Consider the following 16,500-nt stretch of genomic DNA (forward strand, 5'->3'; position numbering starts at 1 on the left):
TCCCCCCAACATATAGCATTGGGATGCAGTCAACTCGAATCATAAAGTCTGTTTTTATAAATACACATTTTGTGCAGAGTTGATTTTCTTATTTAGTTTCAGGAAAACAAAGGTCTGTACATATGCACTAATTTGACAAATATTTACCGAGTGCCTACAATGTGCCAGGCATGTTCTAGGAACCAAGGATGCAACAGTGAACAACAAAGATGCGAATGCTGGGACAGGAATGGGGGCAGACAATACACAAATCATTAGTTTGTAGCAAGTGCCATGAAAATATAAAAGGGGATATGCTACAGAATGACTGGGTGGCTAGTTTAGATTAAGTGGTTGGGAAAAGCTTCTCTGAGGAGATGGCATTTGGGCTGAGATTTGAATGATCCTACCATACAAAGACCCGGAGGAAGAACATTTCAGAGAACGGGGAACAGCTAGTGGAAGGATCCTGAGACAGGAATGAGCTTGGCATGTCAAGGGAGAGAAAGGCAGCTAGTGTTGCTGAAGCAAAGAGAGATATGCAAAGTTAGAGGGAAGGACGTGAGCAGAAAAAAAGATGAATATGAGGCTGGAGAGATGTGCAGAGGTGACATCATTTAGGACCTTGAGGAAACAGATCTTCTTCCTATTACCGTTCCTCTGTGCTCACTGGGTGCGGTTCAGCTTTTTGTTTTTTACAAGGCCATTTGTAATCCTGCTCTATTCTCAGTCTTGCTCTTCCATTTTCTGAAACACTGTACTTTGCTTCCCACCTCGTTACAAAAGTTATGCATGCTCATATTGTAAAATATGGAAAATCCTACAACACAGATTTAACCGCCATGGATGTCTGCCATCTTTTCTTCCAGCTACTCTCTCTTATTGCCCTAATAATCAAAGCTGTACAATAATGGGATGAGCTGCTTTGCTAAGTAATGAGTGTTTGGTCACTAGAAGTACTTAAGAAGAGTCATCCTACATGTCTGGGATGCTGTGGAAATTTCTACCAGGAAGGTGTGGCCTGGGAACCGATGTTCTTAGGAAGGCTCCTAAAGTGATTTTCATATACAACCTGGTTTATAAACTCATGATCTAATTCAAACTACATTTACTGTGGGACTCCCATAACAGTGGATTAGCTGACCTTCTGCTTCTTATTCTATGATTTTATAGGCTACATCCATGCAAAGTGCTAAAGCTGGGCTAATTTTGAAAGCTTAAGAGCTTATTCTTCTACATTTGGTTGAATCACTTCTATCCATTTTGGAGAAGGAGATCAGCAGACAGACAACTTAAAATGGATATAATGATCTTCAATAAAATAACATTTTTATATTTGGGAAAGACTATGGAACTGGGGGCCAATACAATGAGACCAATTAGGGCTTTCCATAAAACCCAGTACTGAGTACTATGTTTCCATAAACAGCAGTACTGAGCTATTGGGTGGGGCAAGCGGTAGAGCAGGCAGTGTGAATCAAAGGCAGGGAATCTGGGCTTTGGGAGGCAGTTCTTTCCTGCATTCCCCAGAGATAAATTCTCATTTAACTGCAAAGGACCTCTACCTTCTGAGTTGGCCAAAGGCTGTCTTCTAAGAGTAAGAGTGAGCTGCAAATGGGACCCTAGACCCTCCTACTAGGGATATTTATTAAGGCTCACTTTTTCCAGTGGTCATGTATGGATGTGAGAGTTGGACTGTGAAGAAAGCTGAGCGCCGAAGAATTGATGCTTTTGAACTGTGGTGCTGGAGAAGACTCTTGAGAGTCCCTTGGACTGCAAGGAGATCCAACCAGACCATCCTAAACGAGATCAGTCCTGGGTGTTCATTGGAGGGACTGATGCTGAAGCTGAAACGCCAACATTTTGGCCACCTGATGCAAAGAATTGACTCATTGGAAAAGACTCTGATGCTGGGAAGGATTGGGGGCAGGAGGAGAAGGGGACGACAGAGGATGAGATGGCTGGATGGCATCACCGACTCGATGGACGTGAGTTTGAGTGAACTCCGGGAGTTGGTGATGGACAGGGAGGCCTGGCGTGCTGCGATTCATAGGGTCACAAAGAGTCGGACATGAGTGAGCAAGTGAACTGAACTGAACTGGACTATTGCAACAGTTTCCTAACCACTCTGTTTTGACTTTGTACTCTTGGCACCCAACTCGTTCTTTACCGTCATCAGGGTAACAATAGATACTCAATAAGTGGGACGTCATAGTTCACCAGTAGTATCAGACATCTTACGTATGTTACTCACATGAGGAAGCTCACATTTCTTAGCATCAGCACCTGAGCTTTTGACAAGTTGGTTTTAACCTACCTTCTCTAACCTGAGCCTATCCTGTTTCTAAGCAGTGTGGTCCCTGGAGAAAGCAGGCTGTTTTAAACTGTTTTTTTTTTAATTTGGACCATTTTTAAAGTCTTTATTGAACTTGTTACAAAACTGTTTCTATTTCATGCTTTGGTTTTTTCTTTTTTGGTTGTGAGGAATGTGGGATCCTAGTTCCCCGACCAGGAATCAAAACTGCATCCCTGAATTGGAAGGTGCAGTCTTAACCACTGGACCGCCAAGGAAGTCCCAAGCAGGCTGTTTTAGATTGCCAGACTTCACACATGTTCTTACTGCACTGCATCTGAAAAATGTTTGACCCCCTCCTAGACATTCAGTAATTTTTTCTGTGCCTTTTAAAATCTGGGTCAGAGATCTCTTCCAGAAAGCTTTCTCTTCTCTCTGTCAGATAGCTTGTTACATACTCCCCCTGCTTCTACTGTCTGTTACAGCACCTGAACCTTTAGAAATATGTGTGAATAAATCAATGAATGCATAAGCAAAAGAAAAGACAGAGAAGTAACTGCTTTTCTCATAGTCTTGTGGATAGCACATAAATGTAACATATGCATTCCAGGAGGAGAAACTCATAAAGTCCTAGAAATCACAGCCTAAAAATTTCTTGAAGCAAGAAAGTCTGTCTGGCTCTCCAAAGAAGTGGCCGATTTCATTGAAGTCTGGGTAATACTTTTTATTTAAATTGATAGCTGGAGATTAAGAGACCATTTTATTTCCATAATTAGACCAGGAGTTTCTGGAGGACTAGAAACTCTTTTTCCCTTCTCTTCCACGTGTTTCTCATGAAACAGTAAGGTTCATTTCTAGGAACTACCTTTGCGGACATTTTACCATCCTGGATCCCCACATCTGATCTAGAAGGCTGCGAGCGACAGCAGAAAAGGTACAATATGAAGTCGGAAGCCCCAGGTTTTGGTTCTAGGGCTCCTATAATAAGTGGGTAGGTCCGGGCACATTACTTCTCCCGAGTCTCTTAATGTAAAACCTGGGAATAATGATACCTGTTCTCCCTCCCTCACAATGCTATGACAATAAAATATGATTTCACGTGCAAAAGTAACTTACATATGGTGACGCTGTACAGAGAAACAGGTGCCACCATTTAAGCTCTTAGGAGGGCTAGGAGAGAGGGAATAATTTTCCAGAATTCCCAAACTAAGAACACCACAGTAAGCAGTGTGGCGAGAAACGAATGATTCCAAAGCGTCTCTCAGGCTCGTTTTAGATGATAGCTAATTCCACCAGAGGGTTTATTTTTGAAAGTAAGGTTCTAATTGTTTTGAAAAGAGGCAGTGGGCAATGACAAGACTGTTTGTTTAGACTCATTTTAAGCTGTATACGCAAATTGAAACAATTTTATTTGTGAATCTATAATAAATGGGTTTACAGTAATTAGGCAAACATTTGCCAGAAAATGCCTAAAGCCAGCTCTGTCGAATAAAAAGAAATAGGTAATAGGCTACAATTCACAACACAGGAGCTGCAAGAAACATTTCAAGATTTCAAGCAGAACTGCATTGTGCCCACAGGAAGTCAAACAAAGCCAGAGGAAGGGCTTTACCGCTCATTGGAGGTTTGTAGTCGGATCCCAGGTCTGGCAGTCGGCTTCCTTTCCCTGCAGACCCCGAGGCTGAAGAAGAAGAAATCATGTCAGTAACAACCCACTCCATTGGTGTGACAAGTCTACTTCACAGCTAGTGAGTGTTTTCTACCAAAAAAAAAAATTTTCAGTCTACGCTGTCCATAAGAAAAGGAAGTAGCACGTACACACGACAGGGGAAAATACAGCCTATTTGTGCAAAACAAACTATGCACTGAGGCATCTGAAAGGCTGACACTCCTGTTCCATGGCCGTGTCCAGGGTGTTACAAGGCTGCCCTTGCTGTTAAGGTTTCTCTAGCCCAAAAAACAGTTGCTGAAAAACTGCTCAGAGCACGTACGGCAAAAGCAGCTTCTGGTGGAAAAGGAACCAAGGGGACCATTAAAGAAATGGGTTCTTCCGAGGGACTGGCTTGATCTGGCTGAGAAGGTGTCAGTAGTGTTTGGATTCTTTTCTCAAAATAGGAAGCTGCCTTTCTAAATATAAAGTTACCTTAAGTGGGAGCAGGAAGGCAAGCAGAGGTTCAGATTAGGTTCTCAGTTTCTGCTCAGTCAACCTAAATACCCAAAGATAAAAAATCAAAGTCTCCCCTCTGGTTGCTCACAAAGACACTGTCTCCTACTCCATCATCATGGAACATAAGAAGTGAGGCTGCTGACCTTGAGCTTGGGGCCACCTCATATGCTGGACTTCCCTGGTGGCTCAGATGGTAAAGCATCTGCCTACAATGCAGGAGACCTGGGTTCAATCCCTGGTTTGGGAAGATCTCCTGGAGAAGGAAATGGCAACCTGCTCCAGTATTTTTGCCTGGAAAATCCCACGGACGGAAGAACCTGGTAGGCTACAGTCCATGGGGTTGCAAAGAGTTGGACACGTCTGAGCAACTTCACTCATATGCAGGCCTCAGAAGACCCCTGGGGCTGGAAGGCAGCCTCAGACTTCTCTTGAAGAGGTCTGCAGGAACTGCAAGGTAAGGCTGATCCTTGGCTCATCCAGCTCAACAGACTGCCTGTGCTGGCAAACCAGCACCATCAGGCACTAACCGCTGGACTTCTGGCCAGTTGTTTAGCTACTCTTCTGGGGCCTTGGTTTCCTCATTGTAAAGCGGTGATGATAATGGCACCTGCTGCACGAAAGGGTTGTGAGGATTAAATAGAAATTTAATCCCATAAAATATTTTGAATCCTGCCTGACACACCTAAATGTTTTATAAATATTAACTACGAAATAAATCTTAAGGGAAGAATCTCATCTTACACTCCGCAGAGAGCATGAAGCTTCAGAAAATGCTTATAAATTAGAGTTATTTCTACAAATAAAGCTTGACTAGAAATGCATAAACAAGATGTGTTGCTGTAAAACATTACAGCTAATATCAAGTACCTCTATTAAATTATCAGATTTGGAGGAAATGGAAGGAATTAAAGTCTGAAGGTTCCCATGCATAGTTCATTTAACAGAATGAATCTAGAAATGAAAACAAAAACAAACCTACTTTCTATGTTTCCAGAAGCTCAGTGTCCCCAAAGGCAACAGAAGTCCCTGGGTATCTACGGGGCATATTCTAGAATTTTAAACTCACAGTCCTCAAACCTTTTTCACTGTCCACACCTATGACTTGACTTCACTTCTACTGTCACCATTCCTCCCCAAGGACACACGCCACATGTCACGATTCCACTTGTTCTTTTCACTATGATAAGCTGGCAGAGATGACACAGCCCATGTAAAAGGCTCTTCATAGTTGAGGTACTTCTTTGTCAGGTGGCCCATATTTAAGTCAAACTACTCAGAGTAACATGTTATATAAATAATTACCAATAAACACTTTTGCCAATAAACCAATTGGTTTAACTCCTATATTTCTTAATGTTTTCCTTTTATATTTAACTTATGAACAAGAAATCCAAGGATTAGCCAAATACCAAAATAAATATGGGCAAAGAATTTTAAATACCAAAGGGGTGGTGTAGCTGAGAACTGCAGCCTGGCTTATGGGGTGAAGTGAGGGAAGAAAATGAGCACATATATACTCTGTACACATTCAGCGTTGTTACTGTTCTAGTCTCGTGCTTAAGGTAAAGGTTCTACCATGATCAGGGTGCTTTACACACACACACACACACACACACACACACACACACAAGGGCATGTTTGCAGTTTTCCCAACACACAACAAAAGACTCATTGAATGCAAACACATTTCCAAAGCCCTAAAGTTTGAAACCTCAAACTCTGAATCTTCCTTGCCATTAACCAAGATCCAAAGACTTTGTATTTCTAAAAACTACTCTTAAAGAATAAAAGAAACCAATTTACTTTAACTGCTCCTGCTACAGAAAACAGAGAACCAACTTTAGCCTTCTTCCCAGAGATGAAAATCACCAAGTCCAGTTATCTCTCACCACAGCAACTGCAGTGAAGAGACTATGCTGACAGATAATTCCAGAACCGTGACACTGAGGCCCGTACTTCCTAAACTTCCACTGTACACGGTCTCTATCCTCTTATAAAAGAAGCAAATAGATTTAAGAGAAGAAATGGAAAAAGAGCCCTGAATTAAGCTTGCAACAAGAGAATGGAGAGCAGTAATTTTGTGAAAGATAATCATACAACTCAGCAGGGTACATTTGTATATGCTCTGTTGAGGGAGGAAAAAAGGGTATTCAATTGAATTTGATTTAACTTTTCATTTAGAGACATCAATACAACTCTAGATGCTACAAATATGACAAATTGGTGTACGTGTTCTCATTATGGCCCAAATCCCTATCTGTATCACAGAATTTTAGTATCTCAGCACAAAGGATAATCTGACCCACATTTAAGGATTATCTCCTCACATCTGTAGAAGTCCAACCCAGTTTTTTTTTTTCCTGCCAGTCTGTTTAGCTCCTAAGTAGATTCTCCAGCTTTTCAGATACCCCAGGTGCCACAAACATGGACTCAACTCTACTTTGGCCAATAAATACGTGATTTTTAACACACAGTACTGGTACTGATTTTCAGGAAAAAACAAAAACAACAAAAAGCTAATAATAGGTCACAAAAGAGAAGAAAGGAAAGAGAGGCCAGCTACTCATTTACCTTGATCATTAGCCATTTTATCAGAGGAGTCCGCTAACAGGCCAAGCACAGGGGAAGAAAAAAACAAGAGCAAGGATCACAAGCTTTGAAGATGGGACAGGCAGAATTTTTAAAGGAAAAAAATTAAAACCCCGCAAACTTCCAAGCACCTTGAGTCTTCTTTTTCGTGCTAACAGAAAAGAAATCCATGTATGTTTTCCATATTTCCACAGACTCAGTCCCCGACTTACTTTTACTTCCTAAGCTCACCTGGTTCAATATTTTACTGTCACTTTCTTATCTAGAGTTTTCTTTAAAGGGCCCCTTTTGTCTTTCTCTCTACAAAGGTCAGTGAACAAGCCTTTCACCGTTAAGAGCCTGCATGTGTTGAAAAAGAATCATCCATCACAATAACATGCTACTACTCTATCTGGAAACCAAGAGAATCCCATCTGATCTGACTGGCTTAGATCACTGCAGTTCATCTGCCTCGAGCAGCCTGGAGTCAAAGTTCCCCTGTCAATGATAGGTTCAGGTCAGTAACCTAGGGAGCACTGATCTGGTGGTCAGGGGGTAGGATCATTTTCAGATAAATGCCCACACGGTGGCTCGTAAGCACATCATCAGGATTTCCTGTATCATCCACAGTCTCTACATGCTAAAGTGACATGTACACGCATAATCCCACTCAAGAGACACACAATGGAACACTCTGTTTGGGGGCCTTTACCTTTGGGTGTTCTGAACTGGACAGCTTCAGACATGGGCCCCATGCCCTTTGAGTTCCGGGCTTGGATTTTGAAGTAGTATGGTGTGTCAAGTGTTAATTCCTGGATCTGGTGAGTCAGCCTGTTTCCCACAACAGGCTCGATAACCCAGTCGTGTATCTCTGCATTCACATCCGTGCTGTAATATATGATGTAACCTATCCAAAGGGATTAATGGAAAAAGAAACCTTATTCCTGCTCTTTCTTTTGCAATCAGTAAGTCAATAAAAGACACGTGTCACAGCATACACAAATAGAGAACTAGTTACAGATTAGATTAACAATAGTAACAAGTATTTTAAATGCTACACTAAATATAATACAGAGAAAACCACAATTTCAACAGTGCCAGACTATAAATTATTATCTGTATCAGTAGCTGAAGTAATAAAAGTAGTTAAGGTAAAAATATAGGGTTAACTACTCTCAAAAGCTAGGAAAGTATATAAGGAAACCATCCTAATCAACATTCCAACATTCTGTACTTCAGCGGTCTACTTCAATTAAGTTAATGCAGTTTTGAAAAAACTTAATGGCCATTACCATCAGCAATGGCCTGACAGTGCTATTTGAACTGTCACCAATGTGATTTCCCAGGAGAAAAACTCCGAGGAGATGGGCAGCCACCTTTGCTCGATTCTCCCGAACGTGAGGTAGGTGAAGTCCCAGTGAAACATCACCTGATCGCATCCACCAGAGGGCGCTCTACATCCACAGTTGAGGAAGGAAGAACTACACCCACAAGCGTACACAGTGCAAAAAGGCACCGACAGCATCATTTCTGGTTTTTAAACACAAAATGTAATGTAATCCATGTCAAGTCACACTTAATTCCTTTAAGGAAGAGGCAAATTCTAAAACCTAAATTAAAAATGACATAACGACTGGGGATTTAAGGAAAGGGATTCCTAAGGAAAGCTGAATGCTCAGTTCAGTTGCTCAGTCGTGTAAAACCCTGTGTGACCCCACGGACTGCAGCACGCCGGGCCTCCCTGTCCATCACCAACTCCCAGAGCTTACTCAAACTCATGTCCACAGAGTCGGTGATGCCATCCAGCCGTCTCATCCTCTGTCGTCCCCTTCTCCTACTGCCTTCGATCTTTCCCAGCATTAGGGTCTTTTCAAATAGGTCAGTTCTTCACATCAGGTGGCCAAAGTATTGGAGTTTCGTCTTTAGCATCAGTCCCTCTAATGAATATTCAGGACTGATTTCCTTTAGAATGGACTGGTTGGATCTCCTTGCAGCCCAACAGACTCTCAAGAGTCTTCTCCAACATCACAGTTCAAAAGCATCAGTTCTTCAGTGCTCAGCTTTCTTTATAGTCCAACTCTCACATCCATACATGACTACTGGGAAAACCATAGCTTTGACTAGATGGACCTTTGTTGGCAAAGTAACGCCTCTGCTTTTGAATATGTTGTCTAGGGTGGTCATAACTTTTCTTCCAAGGAGTAAGCATCTTTTAATTTCATGGCTGCAGTCACCATCTGCAGTGATTTTGGAGCCCCCCAAAATAAAGTCTGTCACTGTTTCCTCTGTTTCCCCATTTGCCATGAAGTGATGGGACCAGATGCCATGATCTTCATTTTCTGAATGTTGAGTTTTAAGCCAACTTTTTCACTCTCTTCTTTCACTTTCATCAAAAGGCTCTTTAGTTCTTTGCTTTCTGCCATAAAGGTGCTGTCATCTGCATATCTGAGGTTATTGATATTTCTCCCGGCAATGATTCCAGCTTGTGCTTCATCCAGCCCAGCGTTTCTCATGATGTACTCTGCATATAAGTTAAATAAGCAGGGTGACAATATACAGCCTTGACTCCTTTTCCAATTTGGAACCAGTCTGTTGTTCCATGTCCAGTTCTAACTGTTGCTTCCTGACCTGCATACAGATTTCTCAAGAGGCAGGTCAGGTGGTCTGGTATTCCCATCTCTTGAAGAATTTTCCACAGTTTGTTGTGATCCAAACAGTCAAGGGCTTTGGCATAGTGAATAAAGCAGAAGTAGATGTTTTTCTGGAACTCTCTTGCTTTTTTGATGATCCAACAGATGTTGGCAATTTGATCTCTGGTTCCTCTGCCTTTTCTAAAACCAGCTTGAATATCTGGAAGTTCATGGTTCACGTGCTGTTGAAGCCTGGCTTGGAGAATTTTGAGCATTACTTTACTAGTGTGTGAGATGAGTGTAATTGTGCAGTAGTTTGAACATTCTTTGGCATTACCTTTCTTTGAGATTGGAATGAAAACTGACCTTTTCCAGTCCTGTAGCCACTGCTGAGTTTTCCAAATTTGCTGGCATATTGAGTGCAGCACTTTCACAGAATCATCTTTTAGGATTTGAAACAGCTCAACTGGAATTCCATCACCTCCACTAGCTTTGTTCATAGTGATGTTTCCTAAGGCCCACTTGACTTTGCATTCCAGGATGTCTGGCTCTAGGTGAGTGATCATGTCATCTTGATTATCTGGGTTGTGAAGATCTCTTTTGTATAGCTCTTCTGTGTATTCTTGCCACCTCTTCTTAATATCTTCTGCTTCTGTTAGGTCCATGTCATTTCTGTCCTTTATTATGCCCATCTTTGCATGAAATGTTCCTTTGGTATCTCTGATTTTCTTGAAGAGATCTCTAGTCTTTCCCATTCTGTTGTTTCCCTCTATTTCTTTGCACTGATCACTGAGGAAGGCCTTCTTATCTCTTCTTGCTATTCTTTGGAACTCTGCATTCAGATGGGAATATCTTTCCTTTTCTCCTTTGCTTTTCACTTCTCTTCTTTTCTCAGCTATTTGTAAGGTCCCCTCAGACAATCATTTTGCCTTTCTTTTTCTTGGGGATGGTCTTGATCCCTCCTGTACAATGTCACGAACCTCTGTCCATAGTTCTTCAGGCACTCTGTCTATCAGATCTAGTCCCTTAAATCTATTTCTCACTTCCACTGTATAACCATAAGGGATTTGATTTAGGTCATACCCTAACGGTCTAGTGGTTTTCCCTACTTTCTTCAATTTAAGTCTGAATTTGGCAATAAGGAACTCATGATCTGAGCCACAGTCAGCTCCTGGTCTTGTTTTTGCTGACTGTATAGAGCTTCTCCATCTTTGGCTGCAAAGAATATAATCAATCTGATTTCGGTATTGACCATCTGGTGTCGTCCATGTGTAGTCTTCTCTTGTGTTGTTGGAAGAGGGTGTTTGCTACGGCTAGTGCGTTCTCTTGGCAAAACTCTGTTAGCCTTTGCCCTGCTTCATTCTGTACTCCAAGGCCAAATCTGCCTGTTACTCCAGGTATTTCTTCACTTCCTACTTTTGCATTCCAGTCCCCTATAATGAAAAGGATGAAAAGGACATCTTTTTTGGGTGTTAGTTCTAGAAGGTCTTGTAGGTCTTCATAGAAATATTCAGCTTCTTCAGCGTTACTGGTCAGGGCATAGACTTGGATTACTGTGATATTGAATGGTTTGCCTTGGAAATGAACAGAGATCATTCTGTCGTTTTTGAGATTGCATCCAAGTACTACATTTTGGACTCTTTTCTTGACTATGATGGCTACTCCATTTCTTCTAAGGGATTCTTGACCACAGTAGTAGATATGATGGTCATCTGAGTTAAATTCACCCATTCCAGTCCATTTTAGTTCGCTGGTTCCTAAAATGTTGACATTCACACTTGCCATCTCCTGTTTGACCACTTCCAATTTGCCTTGATTCATAGACCTAAAATTCCAGGTTCCTATGCAATATTGTTCTTTACAGCATCAAACTTTACTTCCATCACCAGTCACATCCACAACTGGGTGATGTTTTTGCTTTGGCTCCATCCCTTCATTCTTTCTGGAGTTAGTTCTCCACTGATCTCCAGTAGCATAGTGGGCACCTACCGACCTGGGGAGTTCATCCTTCAGTGTCCTATCTTTCTGCCTTCTCATACTGTCCATGGGGTTCTTAAGGCAAGAATACTGAAGTGGTCTGCCGTTCCCTTCTCCAGGGGACCACATTGTCAGACAATGCTAAGAAATGCTTTTCAGTTTCCTTTGTTGTTCAGTCATTCAGTTGTATCCGACTCTTTGCGACCCCATGAACCGCAGCACACCAGGCTTCCCTGTCCTTCACTGTCTCCCTCAGTTTGCTCCTACCCATGTCCATTGAGTCGGTGATGCCATCCAACCACCTCATTCTCAGTCACCTCCTTCTCCTCTTGTCCTCAATGTTTCCCAGCATCAGGGTCTTTTCCAGTGAGTCGGCTCTTCACATCAGGTGGCCAAAGTTTTGGAGCTTCAGCTTCAGCATCTGTCCTTCCAATGACTATTCAGGGTTGATTTCCTTTAGGACTGGCTGGTTTGATCTAGTTGTATCCAAGGGACTCTCAAGAGTCTTCTCTAGCACCACTGTTCAAAAGCATGAATTCTTCGCCATTCAGCCTTCTTTATGGTCTAATTCTTAACATCCATACATGACTACTGGAAAAACCACAGCTATGACTATATGGACCTTTGTCAGCAAAGTGACAAAGGTCACTCTTCTTTTTAATGTACTGTCTAGGTTTATTACAGCTTTTCTTTCAAGGAGCAAGTATCTTTTAATTTCATGGCTGCAGTCACCTTAGGCCACCTTTTCATACAAAGGAACTTCAGGAGGTGAACTCTGGCTCCACAGCATACATTATCTGGATCAGAGGCAGGTTTTTCTCCCTGATAAAGATGAGGAAGGCATAGTGCCTTCTACTCTGGAAGTCCAAGGGAAAATTCAAGGTCCTGTCAGAGGTCCAGGCCAACTCAGACTTTTAACTTGAGTTGTAAGAGCACAGGAAGCTGAAGTAGCAATCCTGGATGAAAAAAGAAACTATAAGCCTAACGGGTATTTTTGAGCTTTGGGGTAAAAGAGGTGAATTTATACTTATTGGGTATCACCCTGTAGAATTAGGCAGCATCTTCAACCCCAAGACCCTGGTCATCTAGTCAAAGACAGAGAAGAATAGCTCTCTTGAGGAAAATAAATAAGTCTGTATGTTCTACCATAACCAAAGGCTGTCTAGTGCAACCCACACCCATCTGAGTTTCATGAAATATGGGTCAGAACAACCAACCGGCGACTCCTTTTTATGTCACTAAACAGCACCCCTTGCTTCAATTTCCAGGACCATCATGATACATAGCACCCCAAAAAATGGCCAGGTCAAGTCTTGAGACCCCCATTCCTCCCAAGAACAAGGTGTTCTTCTAGAATGCAGGAGCAGGGAGCAGACACACTCACAGGCATCTCTGGCCTCTTACCTGTAATCTTGCCATTGGCTTCAGAGGGAGGCTGCCAATTTACAATTATGGTCCTCGGTTTCCCCTCTTTACTCACAACTGTCACATCCTTGGGCGGAGAAGTAGGAACTACAAAAGAATAACACTTTCAGTAATTCCTGTTCATTTCAAATGAATTCACCATTTCCTCAACCTTCTCCATTTAGAAGGCACAATAAAAGGTACAGCCTCTTGGCTTCAAAGAACTCACTATCTGTCTATAAATAGCCCCAAGAAAAAGAAGAATATGCAAAGTACCAAAGAGGAAATACCATATTGAGAGGACAAAGAACAGGCATCCCAGATGGGGAGGTCAGGCAGGACGGTTAGGTAAAATTAAAAGCCACCTGCAGTCCCTGCTTGGTAGATCAGGAGACAGAAAATGAGAAAAGTCATATAATGTGCCCAAGACTACGTTGTCTCCCCTAATTTGGATTATTTTGTTAGAATATTTTTAAGTGTAAAGTAACTTTGTCTCTACCTATATATAGTTGGCTTTCCAAACCAAATATGATGTTTGAAAACCACCATTCCCCCAAAGAATAAATGATTTACAAATTAATGTTTTATTATGTTAAATTGGCACTGAAAAGATAGTCAACCATTAAAGCTTATTGCTCTGAAATGTAAAGCTGTTTACGGAACAGAAAAGCCAATTAAATAAAAACGACAGTGCGTCTGGGTTTCCATGGTAGTGGTGGTGAAGTTTCTAGGTCGTGTCTGGACCTTGCGACCCCATGGACGGTAGCCCCACCAGGCTCCTCTGTCCATGGGGATTTCTCAGGCAAGAATACTGAAGTGGGTAGCCATTTCTTCCTCCAGGGGATCTTCCTGACCCAGAGATCAAACCCACATTTCCTGCATTGCAGAAGCCCCTGATGTTTCCATATTATGGCTGAAAACTTTTAATGTATTAATACTAGTTGGGAAATCAGCATATTAAGTATATCCTTACATTTACTCTTTTCCTAAAATACTAGAATTCTCCTGGTATGAAATGGAAGGAAGCCAAGCCCAGTGAAATGTAAACTCCTAATGGAATATCATTTATTACCTAATGGGCTGGAATGAAAGCACAAAGGTATTTTTTAAACTGGCAAAGAAAGTAAACTCAAGTTCTATTTAAGTTTTTGTGCACTGCATTTCTTTCTCTCCCAATCTATCCCTTTTTTTTTCCTCTGTAGGAAATTCAACCAACTGTGCCAGAGATAAGACATGAAGGCCAAACCCAGTCTGGAGAGACTTTATAGTTCCATTTTTTTCATTTTTCACATAAAGGAGAGAAATAGGAAGGTGGAATAGACAGAGCCTCCCAATGGTTACACACATCCCCATGCTAGGGAAGTATAAGGGGCAGAAGGGCAGGCCTACAAGTGAGCAAAAAGCAAGCAAAACTTTCAAATTTCAAAAAGGCTTGCTTTCCCTTTAATTTACTTAGCTGTATTTTTTCTTTCATGTTTACTTACAGACAAAAACCCTAAGAATACTCCAGTGGGAGAGTTTATAAGACACTAACCAGTTTGCAAGAAAGCTTCCAGGGCAGTTTAGGAGAGCTCTGGTAAAAGTGCTGAGGCTCTAGCAAGCATGGTGTTGGTAAAGGGCAGGCTACTTCATCTTTTCTATCTCAATTTTCCAGGAAGGCAAGGTTAAAAACTGTAGTTCCTTATGTCTACACGGTGCTTTATTACTTACCATTTATTGGGTAATTTATTTTGCCCTATCAAGTAGAAAGATAGCAATTACCCCTCTTTTACAGATGGAAGAAAGGCTGGATGACTTGCTTATATAGTCAGTAGGAGGCTGACCTTGGAATTGAACTCATGTCTCATGATTCCTAAACTCTAGTACATTCTGCATTATTTCTTTCTGCTATTTGCTAATGTTCTTGAACAATGATGAAAAAACCAAAATTCTTCAGCTGGGAAAGCAAACACTGAACTCCAGCTGTAGTTGCTCTCACTGTGTTCTGTAAATATGTCAATTCACACACTTAGTTCTTTCCTTGGGTAGTAAAGAGAGGTGATGAGGCGCCTCATGACTTCGGATGTGGTACAACATTAGCACGGACTTTCCTGGCTTTCGCATCTAGTGAAGAGAAGAAATGCCATGTGACCAAGTTCTGACAACACATACCTAATTCAAAAGTAGTTCCGTGGGCTGTCATGCTCCATGTGCTTGATCTTCGACCTTTGGTCACCATCACAGAGAATTCATAGAGTGTATTTGGTTTTAAACCAGTCACCAAATAACTCAAAGTCGTTGCATTAGCATTCTGGAAACATATGAATCAAGAGCTTCAGAATCAGAAAGTATGAATAATTAGCTTTTCTTACCCAGAGTGAATGTGCCAGTACCTTGTACTTGGTGTTTGCTGGGATGTTGGTTTTCCATCGGACTGTGTAGTATCGGGAGTCTGTAATCTTCTGGTGTTTGGGCAGGGAGTTGTCCGCCCAGGTGATCCTTATGGTGTCATGGCTCAGAATGGAAGCCTGAACTCCCACTGGTGGCATCATGGGAGTGGGATCTGGCACTGGAGTGTATGGAGCATTAATAACAAACAAATCAACTTCAGAAGTGTCTGGGGTAAAAAGTAATTAAAAATGGAAGTGGCATTTTAACATAAACAAAAATAAAAGGGAAATGCAAGGTAATATAATGGAATGAAAGGTGAGAAATGGAGAAAGAGAAAGAGAATCCAGAGTTAATATATAACCATCATTCATTTAAAATAATATTTCCACTTGTGATCTTTCAGGAAACACTTGCAGGAAAGCACCTAGAGAAATAGTACTTAACTATTTTCTACTACTGTAAACTGCGTGTATATTGAATAGGTAAATAAAATTTGGTAATCCAGTGTTCCCCAGTGGCTCAGACGGTAAAGAATCTGCCTGCAATGTGGGAGACCTGGGTTCGATCCCTGGGTTGGCAGGATCCCCTGGAGGAGGGCATGACAACCCACTCCAGTATGCTTGCCTGGAGAATTCCCACTGACAAAGGAGCCTAGTGGGCTACAGTCCACGGGGTCGAAAAGAGTCGGACACGACCGAGTGACTAAGCACAGCACACATCATTCAAACTTCTTTTCTTTGTCTTAAAATTTTTTCTTTAAATAACTTGAAAATTCTACCTTGTATCCAAAAAGGATCATTAAAAGCAGAAAACTGCTTTTAAAATCAAGGGTATTTTTCCTAAATAAGTAACACAAAGCTCATGATCTATTTTGGTATTTCAGTGAATGTGGTTGAATTTTTGGGGATGTTGCTTATCACACTGGACATGTAAGGGCCTCTCCTCTAAAATCTGAATCTGAATATCAGCCAGTGGAAACTCAGCCTGGTCTTGGAACTGGGTGTATCTGAAACCCACATAGGGTCCAATTCAGATCTGCTGATGCCCAGGGTCTAAAAGCAGTACCACAACATGGCTTACATTCAAGTAAAGCAAAGGGAACCCAGGGGCAT

General features: G+C 41.7%; 1 protein-coding gene across 8 annotated transcripts in view; it reads right to left on the minus strand.

The window, feature by feature from the left end:
- The window catches only part of NEO1 (neogenin 1), a 238,959-nt gene that overhangs the window by 18,616 nt on the left and 203,843 nt on the right, over window positions 1-16,500 (minus strand). For 6 of the 8 annotated variants that reach the window (XM_044925356.2, XM_045162126.1, XM_025296187.3 and 3 more), the window contains exons 17-21: window positions 15,391-15,614; window positions 15,170-15,308; window positions 13,019-13,126; window positions 7,720-7,914; window positions 3,885-3,953 (exon numbers count right to left, since the gene is read on the minus strand). In XM_044925356.2, the coding sequence (XP_044781291.2) occupies window positions 3,885-3,953; window positions 7,720-7,914; window positions 13,019-13,126; window positions 15,170-15,308; window positions 15,391-15,614 (735 nt within the window). The remainder of the gene's footprint in view (window positions 1-3,884; window positions 3,954-7,719; window positions 7,915-13,018; window positions 13,127-15,169; window positions 15,309-15,390; window positions 15,615-16,500) is intronic. The other 2 variants (XM_045162125.1, XM_025296186.3) reach the window with 1 other exon arrangement.

This window comes from Bubalus bubalis, chromosome 11, assembly GCF_019923935.1.
Source record: "Bubalus bubalis isolate 160015118507 breed Murrah chromosome 11, NDDB_SH_1, whole genome shotgun sequence".
In the NCBI taxonomy this organism is placed as follows: Eukaryota; Metazoa; Chordata; class Mammalia; order Artiodactyla; family Bovidae; genus Bubalus; species Bubalus bubalis.